General features: G+C 45.4%; 1 protein-coding gene across 9 annotated transcripts in view; it reads right to left on the reverse strand.

The window, feature by feature from the left end:
- Positions 1–11739, reverse strand: part of auts2a (activator of transcription and developmental regulator AUTS2 a) — a 1321624-nt gene that overhangs the window by 15758 nt on the left and 1294127 nt on the right. For all 9 annotated transcript variants that reach the window (XM_085964474.1, XM_085964476.1, XM_085964473.1 and 6 more), the window contains 2 exons: positions 11325–11466; positions 7248–7325 (listed from right to left, as the gene is read on the reverse strand). In XM_085964474.1, coding sequence (XP_085820600.1) covers positions 7248–7325; positions 11325–11466 — 220 coding nt within the window. The remainder of the gene's footprint in view (positions 1–7247; positions 7326–11324; positions 11467–11739) is intronic.

Below are 11739 nucleotides of genomic sequence, written 5' to 3' on the forward strand. Positions count from 1 at the left end.
AATGCATTATTTCAATTTTTTCCATTTTTCTTCAGCTGCGATCGATCAGCCCGGTACTCTGCTGGACTGATCGGGCCGGATCGTGGCTGCTGTCGGGGACCAGCTAACTGGTCCCAATGCAGAGCCTGCAGTGATAGCCCTTCCCTTTAAGGGAAGGAAGGAGCTTCGGATCTCGGCAGCGCTGCACCACTACCGACCCGCCTGCGACCTTCAGCTCTCCAGGAAGGAAGTGGAGCACTTGATTTAGCGCTCCACTTCCTTCCTGGAGCGCTAATGCTGAATTTAGAGAAAGCGGAGGATCATTCGCGCCTGGCGCTAATTTTTCCAGCTTTCAAAAGTTAGCGCCCCCAACTTCTCCCCCTTTGACTCTTCACCTTCAGAAACCGCTCGAACTTCCTAGTATATGATAAAATAGTCTGAAGGTCTTATGTGGAAGGCATATGAACCACCCAGAACTGAACTGGCACAGGATGTGATATGGATTGCTGCAGGGTAGAGATTGGTAGACTTCCAGATACAGGCTCCTAGACACTGTGTATAGGATGGAGCGAGCTAGACTTCTAGATACTGTGAAATGGAATTTCCTGGAACGTTTTGCCGTAAGAGTAGAGTTGCACCTTTTCTCCAAGGAAATTTGCTCGCAACTGGTTTACGCCAAACTTACACTGAAACATCGCTACGTGCAAATTTCCTCGATCATTTGCGTCGCTTCCAAGATACATCTGCCAAAACCCTCTGCCACTCATTTACATAGCCCGGTCCCCCCCATGCGACTTTTGTGAATTTATGTGAATAATGCTCTGGTGTAGTTTTACACTCCAGAAATTAGGTGCAATTAGCCCAAAGTCACCTGATTTGGTTTAACTGAGATTTCCAGAGATTGATAGCAATGTTTGCGTTTTCTGCAGCGTTGGTTTTGAGAGTGTTCTTGGCATGATGCTGATTAATGGTTCAATAGAAGGATGCAATAGAATCCATGAGAGTTTATTTGCAGCAATTGGTAATATAGGTGAGGGTATACTGGGCACAGCCTGGTGAAGATGTAGAGCTGGCTGCTGATGTACTGGATGAAGACTTCATCAACGAGAGCCTTGTAATATGGCTCTAGCAGTCCACAAAGGTGCTTATACAGACATTACTATCTGGCTCTTCCTGTACATGGCGTGCACCCTTCTTCATCTGCCTCATGCTGGTGTCTTCTTAACTGTCAAAGCTGCGCAGCAATGGAAGACATTTGCTTGACAGCATCGGAGGACAAACACTGACCTTTACTAGGATGCCGATGGTGATTTCTATTTCACTCCCGGTAACCTGCACTCCACTGGTGTTCATGATCGGCCGTGAACCATGGCTTCAAAGCACAGCGGCCAATCGTACATTCTTCAGCCAGAATCAAACGAAGGAGGCGCTGTGGATATTTTCACGGTAAATCATTGAGGCTGCTGCCGAGGGAATGTGCACTGACCTGCATTATTCCATGCATGATGGTCACAGACAAGCTGCATGTTCAGGTACCCCCTTGTGGGTCATGAAGATGGCGGAATTGTGGGTCGGATCCTGCAGAGCCAAATGGGTGTCATCAATTACCCCCTGGGTTCTGGAGAATCCCACCATCTGGAATAATTGCAGAGAGCTGCTGCTTCCACAGAATTACATAGAATTAATAGCACAGAAACAGGCCATTCTGCCCAACAGGTCTGTGCCGGTGCTTACGCTCCACATGAACCTCCTCCCACCCAACTTCACAAGACTGGTGATTTATACAGGCAAACCACTCTGGAACTGTAAAACATTGAACTTATTCCTCCCCAGGAGTGCAGTTGGATATGTGCAATATCATATACACAACGGTGCCTAATTTGGGACTTTCTAACATGTGAACTGGGCTCAGCTGGGTTGGAGCTGGGCTGGATCATACAGCCATGGTTGTGAATGGACTCATTTTGATTAAATCTTTAAAATGTGGCTCACATGATTTCAAAATCACTTTATTTCTTATATCAAACAGGTTAACGTGCGACCCTAAAACTACACGCAAGAAAGACTTGAATTATACAGCAGGTTTTTGGGAGTGATTTTCAATTTCTCACTTGGAAAAATGATCAGCCAGTAATTGAAAATCCGGGGGAAGCAGGCGAGCCTCTCGGTCGTCCCATCAGAGCTCAAGGTCCCCCTGATGCAATATTCAGGCAAGCCTGTAAATGGGAGACCAGGCTCGCCTGCCACAAACAGACAGGAAACCGATAGATATGCATATCTTTAAAGTGAATCCTGGAGGCCGCTCACAAAACGGCCCAGGAAACTTGTAATCTCTTTTGGTGAGCCAAGAAGGAGCACTCTTGCTCCACCTTTCAACCACTTCCCCCACCCCCAATCCCACGAAAGAAACCTCCAGCCTGCTGCCGGCCTATTCTGGGAAGACCACAACTCCCCCACCCCACCCCCCACCCACCCCACCATCCCTCCCCCAGACCTGGTCTGCCAGAAGGCTCAGCATGGGAGATGTTCGATTTCCCGTCCTCCCAGAAAAGGCAAGCAGCAGTGTTGTGCCCACTTGGTGCCCGCAGCTCGCCAGCAGGATGCTAACAAGGCCCAGGTCCCACGCCAGCACGACCAGGCGGGGCAAACGGACTTCAAACATGTTTTAAGCACTACTTTAAAATCGCCCCCCTTATTTCCTGAGGACATCCCAAGCCACTTCACAACTAATAGATTACTTTTAAAGTGCAGTTGCTGTTGTTAAGAGTAAAAAAGAGAATGAGAGGGAAGAAGTCTTATGCAATTATATAGGACCTTGGTGAGACTACATCTGGAGTACTGTGTACATTCTTGGTCTCCTTAACCAAGGAAGGATATACTTGCCTTAGAGGGAGTGCAATATTTTCACTCTAGGGGAATCAAGGGATATGGAGATCGGGCAAAAAGTGGAGTTGAGGTCAAAGATCATGGTCTTACTGAATGGCAGAGCAGGCTCGAAGGGCCGTATGGCCTACTCCTGCTCCTATTTCTTATGTTCTTAACGAAGGTTCACCAGATTGATTCCTGGGATGGGGGGGGGGGATTGTCCTATAAGGACAGATTGAGGAGACTAGGCCTATATTCCCTAGAATTTAGAAGAATGAGAGATGATCTCATTCAAACATATGAAGTTCTTACAGGGCTTGACAGGGTAGATGCTGGGAGTATGATTCCCCTGACTGGGGAGTCTAGAACCAGGGGTCACAGTCTCAGAATAAGGGGTTGGCATTTAGGACTGAGATGAGGAGAAATTTCTTCACTCAGAGGATTGTGAAACTTTGGAATTCTCTACCCCAAAGGGCTGTGGAGGCTCAGTAATTGAGTATATTCAAGACAGAGATCGATAGATTTTTGGATATTAAGTAATCAAGGGATATGGGGATATTGCAGGAAAGTGGAGTTGAGATAGAAGATCAGCCGTGTAAACTCGCACCAAGTACCGCTCACCCATTTCCCCTGTGCTTGTTGACCTACATTGGCTCCCAGTTAAGCAACGCCTCAATTTTAAAATTCTCATCCTTGTTTTCAAATCCCTCCATGGCCTCGCCCCTCCCTATCTCTGTAATCTCCTCCAGGCCTATAATTCCCCTGGACCTCTGCGTTCCATCTATTCTGGACTTTTGAACATCCCCGATTTTAAATGCTCCACCATTGCCGGCTGTGCCTTCAGCTGCCTAGGACATATTGCCATATTATGAAAAGGATATAGCGACACTGGAGAGGGTGCAAAAAAGAGAGACTGGAGGAGAGAGAGAGAGAGAGAGAGACTGGGGGGGGGGGGGGGAAAGAGAGAGAGAGAGAGAGAGAGAGAGACTGGAATTCCCTCCCTAAACCTCCCCGCCTCTCTACTTCTCTTTCCTCCTTTAAGACGCTCCTTAAAACCTACCTCTGCGACCAAGCTTTTGGTCACCTGCCCTAACATCATCTTATATGGCTCGGCATCAAATTTTGTGTTTTTTGACAACACTCCTGTGAAGCATCTTGGGACGTTTTATTACGTTAAAGGCGCTATATAAATTTAACCTGTTGTTGTTGAGATGCCATTTATTCTTTGGGACTAACGTTGAAGATGCTAATTGTCAATTCACCAACCACCATACTATTCTGCTGTGCTGATGTTTCCTTTCTGTTTCCCATTTAAGTCCAGCTGCTTCAATTCCTTTCTGCATGTTCCCTCCCCCCCTCATTTAACGCTCTCTCTTGGCTCCCTGTCCTTAGGGTTCAGCCATGTCATACATCTTCCCCAACTAAGAGGATGTACCAGGTATCTCAGGCCCGAGAATGCCACTGCTGAGCCAACCTCGAGAAGGAGCACATGAGCTGTCGGAGGGGACTATCCCCATTCCACTTCCTTCTGTGCGGGAAACGCCAAGCTTCTGCTTGGGGATCTCGCTTGTCCATTTAGCCAAAATCAAAAGAATGTCTTATAAGGAAATGTAGGCACAAATCCATGCTCTGCCACTGTAAAGTGCAGTGTGTTGGTAGCTCACTATATTGGGCTGTTGCACTAGGTTTTTCTGCATATCTCCAGTCTTCTGAAACAATTAGATTGCCAACAGATCAGATTATTCAGCAATCTTACCCAATTATTAATCTAATTAGTACTCAACTCATTCACTCTTTTTCTGCTAACAGAGATTTGGTGCCAGTCCCCCATTTAAACAGGGTACTAGCACATCTATTGGAGTAAATTGGGCATTCTACTGTTCCACGCCCTGTAGCCTCTAAACAACTGCACAGGAACACAAGATAATTACTGATAAGGAAGGCCACTTAGCCCATCTTAATTTGTCCATCTGGCCGCTTCTTAAAGTCCCGGCTTCAACACAGTTCAAATCATTTTCAAATAAAAATTAGATTTACAGACGAGCATTGTTTGCGACATCAACTAACAGCTCACCAATGTGCCCTCCTCACCAAAGCACTATTTAAATAACGCAAATTACATAAACCCGAAAATAAAAATGTCTAGCCTAGATTTACCAAACTTCCCACCTCTGATTCAACGAGCAAGTGGTCTGCACAGGTACAGTGCCCGTGCAGTGAGGCGAGAAAACGGTCTGTTACTGAGGACTCGCATTAAACCGGGAAGGTCTAGAAATAGCCTTTAAGCAGCGCTGGAGAGGCCACACGTAGACCTGGCTGTCCTCAATGCAGCCGGCGCTCAGGGCAAGCCAATTTGCTGCAGGAGGTATAAAACAGACGTTAGGCCCCTTACTTGCACATGCAAAGGGACGAACACCTGCTTCAGGTGCGGGCCCCTAGGTGCCTCGTTTGATGCCTCTATTAATCTGCCGGGAGGCAGACTTCAGGCTCAGAACACGGGCGCACGCCGCCCACCATATTGGACGCTTTGGCGCCCATTTTACGCCTCGAATTTCTAGGCTGATAAATCAGTTTACAGGATTTAGCAGGCCCCTGTTCTATTATATTTTGTTATATTTAGGCCAATGAAATTCCTTAAATGCATTTTGAAAGGCAATTTGAAAAACAGCTACAGAACCACAAAGGTGGCGTTGCTGAGGAGTGAGTTCTATAAGCTCAGTAGTGCCACCAGCAGGAACCTTAGTGGTATTGCAGTTAAAGAGAATGACTCATTCAAGGTGCTCTCACTATCTTTTTTAAAAGAGGAAAAGGATTAACTCACTTTAAATTTTTGAAAATATTAATTTTCTTGCTGCCATGGAGATGCTCAAGTGCAGTGTCCCCTCCTCCTAGGCCGGAACAGCTCCACTGTAAACTGTGGGAGATGTGACTTCAAACTGGCCTGAGAGTCACAGAGACTTTTAACCCTGCACATTTCTCAGCTCTGGTGGAGGGTTTCTGACCCTTCAGGATTGTCTTGGAGTCTCCAGGAATTGAAGATTAATCTCCAGGTCACTGCTGGGAGCAACCCAGGGAAAGAAGAAGTTGTAATGAATGGCAGTCAAGAATCAGCCATTCGGGTGACCAAGAGTCTGTTCGCTTTCCAATTGGCAGGGCTTGGCGTTGTGATTGGAGGAGCAACTGGCAGGAGGAGGTCATGTGATGAAATTTCCAGGATTACAGCCAGTAAGAGTTGGCAACCCCACTCTGATGTGTTTTCTGACCTCGGTTTCAGAGCACTTGACTTGCTTGAAGTCGCACCCCATGCCAGTTGTAATGTCCCCACTCTGGGATGCAGGGGACGCTCCCTGTAATTAGTGTCACTGGGGCAGCCCAGCCGGGAGTGAGAACCTACGATAGCAAAATACTGCGGATGCTGGAAATCTGAAATAACAGAAAATGCTGGAAAAACTCAGCAGGCCAGGCAACATCCGTGGAGAGAGAAATAGTCAACGTTTCGGGTGGAAACCCTTTGTCTTGACGAAGGGTTTCGACCCGAAACGTTGACTCTATTTTCTCTCCACGGATGTTGCCTGGCCTGCTGAGTTTTTCCAGCATTTTCTGTTGTTATATAGTGAGAACCTACTGTAGGCTTTCCATTCCAGCAATCATTTTGCTAAGAACGTCAGGTATTATTTTCTAATATAAAAAGAGGGAATACTGTGAGCCAAAAAGCACTCCCCCGGATGTTTCCTTCCCTTCTAAATGTTTTTTTGAAATGTTTGTCTGAACAGTTGAAGCACCAGCGACCACCAGCTGGTGACACTGCTGAGTTTGTACAACCTAACGATCTCAACACTGCCACCATCTGACACTTCATGGCACTGCAGCCTATAATCCAAATCACGGAATTCTTAATCCCATTTATTTCACCTCCCCGCTTTTCAATGAAAATATGGGCACACCAAATTGATGGAATCACTGGCATCCTGCATTCTGTGACAGTATAATCAATTTTATACAATCATTTATACATCGATCAGGCGTGTGAACTTGTAAACGAGCTCTGATGTACGCTGCAACACGAAAAAAAGAATTTTTAAATGCCATTTTATATTTGTAATGGCATCACAGTGTAACGCAGCTTAACTAGCCCAGTGGTTGATGTGTCCACTGATGAGCAATTCAAGAATTAACGTATTTAAATGAGAGCAAAGATTTACACTGAACTGTGCCATTAAATGCTAAATTATTATGCAATCAAGAGGTCCCATATAACCAACTGCACCAAATTTGGACCTTTGTTTTCATGTGTACACTTAGGTGGAGTAGACTGTGCTTCATTTGCTAACTTGCTGGCAATTGCTTCAGTCAGTGAATTGGTTACCCAACTGTTCCCCGCAGACTGGCCAGACCGTGATTACCTAAATGAGCAGCTGGACCCAGGAAGCTGTTGTGATGAGGCGGAGGTCCGAAGGGATTTCCAGTTGGATGCGTGGTGCCTAAAAACAAATAGTGAAGTTAATTTTCCTTGAAGGTACGAGGGAAGCATTCGCACTAAATCTTTCAAACTGATCTGCACAATTCTGCATTTGGTTGGCAAAACGGCTTTGTGAGGTAAAGCACGTTTTAATTAGTTACCTCTTGAAGGTGTCATGGGGACTTGGCACAAGCTAGCACAGTTAACTCCAGGCTAGCTGGGTTTTCATTTTCAAGACTTTTGATTCCAATCATCGATGCAGGTTAGTGGAGAATGCTACCTTCCGTAAGGAAATATTTCCAGAAGTCATCTGGCTGTGTGTCTAATCTATTAAAAATAATTTAACTTAAAAAAAGCCTTTGCTCATTCAAGAGAGCGACAAACTGGCTATAAGAGGCAGACGGAGAAATAGAGGGCGTGAAACACAAATAAAATGGAGGGAGCAAAAAAGACAGATAAATAGAAAGAGAGGCAGAAACAGAGATACCAAAAGAGGGAGAGGAAACAGACAGAGACAAAGAAATAAAGTAAGAAAATGGGAGAGATAAACAGAGAAGAAAGTGAGACAGAGAAAGAGGTAGAAAGAGACAGATAGAAAAATAGGTGAAGGAGAGGCAGAGAGAAACTAGGAGAACGAGAAACTAACAGAAATGGAGGGAGGGAGTTGGAGAAACAGGAAGAGAGACGATCAGAAAAAGGACAGATAAAGAAAGGGAAGAGAAAGACAAAGAGACAGAGAAGGAGAATAAAGGGAGACAGAAATAGAGGAAGAGTGAAGAAAGACACAGTGAAATAGGGAAGACTTATTCTGTCCTCTTGTATTGAATTGTTGAAATAATCTAGTCACTATTTACTCTATCATAACCTTTCATAATCGTCAATTCCTCGATCACGTCACTCCTTAACCCTCTGTTGTAAAACAAAATCCCCAACTTCTCATCTCTTTTCATAACTGTAATTCCCATCCCTGGTAACATCCTAGCTCCATCTTTTCCATTATGTTTTTCTATTCTTCGTATAATGGAGTCCCCAAACCTGTGCACAATATTCCAACTGTGGCTTCATTAAGGTCTTGTACAAGTTCAAGATTAATCCTTGGGGGACTCCTGAGGTGACAATGCTGGGGTAGGTAGAGATGCTCTTGCAGCACCGAGAGTTTTATACATACACTGTGGCAATGCACATCGGGAATCAAGACCGAGTGCAGTATTCAGGTCAAGCCGGGTTAGAGGGTGAGGGGATGATTGGACTTGGCAGGGGGGTGGGAGAGGGGGGTGGGAGGGAGGGGTGAGGGAGGGGGAGGGAGGAGGGGTGGGAGGGAGGGATGGGAGGGAGGAGGGGGGTGGAGGATACGAGGGGATGGGGTGGATACGATGAACAAGGGGAGGAGTTGTTGAGCAATGAGGGAAAGGGCGAGAACAGGCAGGGGAGGGATGGAAAACGAGACATGGGCCTAAATGTTACCAGGGCGGATAATTGGAAATGCTAGTCTGTGGGATACCATTGAGAAAGGGAGCTCAATGTGGTGGGGGTTTGAAGGTGAAATGCCGCTCGGAGTAGGTGTGTTTGGGAATTGCTGTTCAGTGGGGTAAAGGGGAAATTATACTCAGACAGTATTGGGGGGGGGGGGGGGACTACTTTGATTATATCAGGCAAGCTGTTCTGTTGGCAAGCTGATTATAGTGTATGACTCAGGTGATGTTTCTGCAGTGAGATGAATCACGGGATGTACCACAAACTCTTACTGTGGTGGTGGGGGGGGGGCGCGACACGCAATGTTAGTGCAATGGGGGCGTATCATTTCTATGGGCTGGATTCAGTGGGAGACTTGAGCAGTTATTTGTCCAGTTTGTCATCAGGGATATTTCTGTATTTAGTCTACATTCGGATCCAGAGTCATCCTGAAGGATGAATGTGGTGCAATCCAAATGCTCCCCATTGCCAGTGGGAATTCATGCTGCATTAAAGAGCTTGGGAAAGGTGTCCCCTCTTTCTGCTTCTTTATTGGAGAACTGCGGAGATTGGCATTTTCATCATGGTGACAAGCACATGAACTTATTTTCCGAAGTTCAAGGAAGGGAGAATACAGGGTCAGTATAGTGGAGTCGTCGCAGTAATGTTAGCTGAGCGTCGGGTCCTTTAACAAATCGCATAATGTGACCCTCACAGTGCCACTCAGATATATTACCATTAGAATGTCGTGGCCTTTTTTTTAATATATACTTATGTACACACATATATATCTATATATATAGTTCTATCGTTCTATACATACACTGGCTATATGTAATATATATCTCCTGTGGTGTTGTGCAGAGAGAGACAGAAAGAGAGACAGAAAGAAAGAAAAAGAGACAGAAAGATGTCTCAAAGCACTTTACAGCCAATGAAGTACTTTTTGAAGTGCAGTCACTGTTGTAATGTAGGAAACGCGGCAGCCAATTTGCGCACAGCAAGCTCCCACAAACAGCAATGTGATAATGACCAGATAATCTGTTTTTGTTATATTGGTTGAGGGATAAATATTGGCCAGGACACCGGGGATACCTCCCCTGCTCTTCTTCGAAATAGTGCCGTGGGATATTTTATGTCCACCTGAGAGAGCAGACGGAGCTTCGGTTTAACATCTCACCCGAAAGACGGCACCTCCGACAGTGCAGCACTCCCTCAGCACTCCACTGCACTAGATTTTTGTGCTCAAGTCTCTGGAGTGGGACTTGAACCCACAACCTTCTGACTCAGAGGCGAGGGTGCTACCAACTGAGCCACAGCTGACACCGCACTGGAGTGAGGAAGTACAGTAGTAGAGTGTGGGGTATAATTAAATCAGGGCATGCAGGATGTGATAATGTCCCCATTTTGGTCATGCATTCTGTCATTATTACCTATGTTTCTATTAGAAATTCCTCTGTCTACAGTTATAATAAACACTGCCTATAATGGACACTGCCTGGATAAACACGTCTTACCGAAGTTACATCCTCCCACCAAGGTGGGGCCGCAGAGTTTCCGCTGTGGGGAGGGTGTAATTACAGTGTGACAAGTTTCCATTATAAAGGCAGACATAGAAATTGATAATTGGAAAAATGATGAGCAGATATTTAATAAATGAAGCAGGGATATTGGAAGGGAACTGTGGCCACACACAAGGACTGGGATTGTGTTTGGTTCTGTACAGTCACAGATGCACTTGTCCCGAGTGACGCTGTCATGAGGACGTGCGTACAAAGCATGACAGTAACATCAGATTGCTTGAGCTGCATGATTCTGCTCCAACAAAACCGGGGACTATTGGATTCCTTTCCTGCATGATTTACCAAAAGATTAACCATTTCTTTCTTCCATACTGTGGTGCATTTAGTCTTCCATGTGTGCACAGAAAAGCCGTGGAGGTACCAGAAAATTCCAGGGGAGAAAAGTCATGATTAAAAGTGTTGACTGGAATCTATTCCTTTTTAATAGAAGAAAGAACTTGCATTTATATAGCGCCTTTCACGATCTCAGGACAGCCCAACGTGCTTTAAAACTAATGAAGTATTTTGAAGTGTAGTCACTGTTGTAACGTAATAAAGATTTCTCCTGACGAACGACTGTTATACGAACTCAATTCCTAGCCCAATTTATAATTCAAGTATACATTCTGGCCATTCAAATCTATTAACATGGACTATGCTGGAAGTGAATAGTTTTTAAACATAACAATTTATTTTTTTTAAATATGGCATGCTTGTGCATGGTCTCTTCTTACCTGCAAGAACTGGCTAAATCTGGCTTGTTGCTTTTCTCTGCACAGAAGCAGATTGTGTTCCAGGTAAATGTTGTTGGAACACAAGGCAATGTATTCAATGCTGAATGTGAACACTGCCATCTAGTGGATACTGCTATTTGTATAGATCACAACAGAAAATGTTGGCGTCCCGGGGACACTTCATGTGTTTGACTGGCTGGGCACAGAGATGGAGTAGATGCTGGCATTCTATGACTCCCGAGGGAAACCTCACCATTAAATGCTATTCCTTACCAGCGGTAGAGAAGAGGGTTGCTGGGCGAGCCAGCTCATGGGGGTGGTGGATGGCTCCAAACATGCTGGGGCCTGGTGGCCTGCTCAGGAACTCCGGTTTCAGGCCAAAGTCCAGCTTGTGTGGATCGGACTGCATCTGTTGCTGCAAGAGGCACAAACAAAAACAGCCGTTAAATTTATGTTTCACTCCATCTCATTCCGTTTCCCTTTTAAAAGCCTTCCCATCTTCAGTCATCGTTGCTGGGAAGAGCGGCAGGTGCAATTTGACTGAATCCTGGTTTACACATCAACACACACAATTGAAAGAATGCCGACTTACTTGACAAACAAATAACACAATTCAAATGAGTGCTGACTCAAGCATTCAGTCTACTCTTAATTCAAAGTGGCTTAATTCCTACGATCCAGTAATTCA

The sequence above is a fragment of the Somniosus microcephalus genome, chromosome 22, assembly GCF_052327205.1.
Source record: "Somniosus microcephalus isolate GS21.2 chromosome 22, FLI_Smic_1.0, whole genome shotgun sequence".
In the NCBI taxonomy this organism is placed as follows: domain Eukaryota; kingdom Metazoa; phylum Chordata; class Chondrichthyes; order Squaliformes; family Somniosidae; genus Somniosus; species Somniosus microcephalus.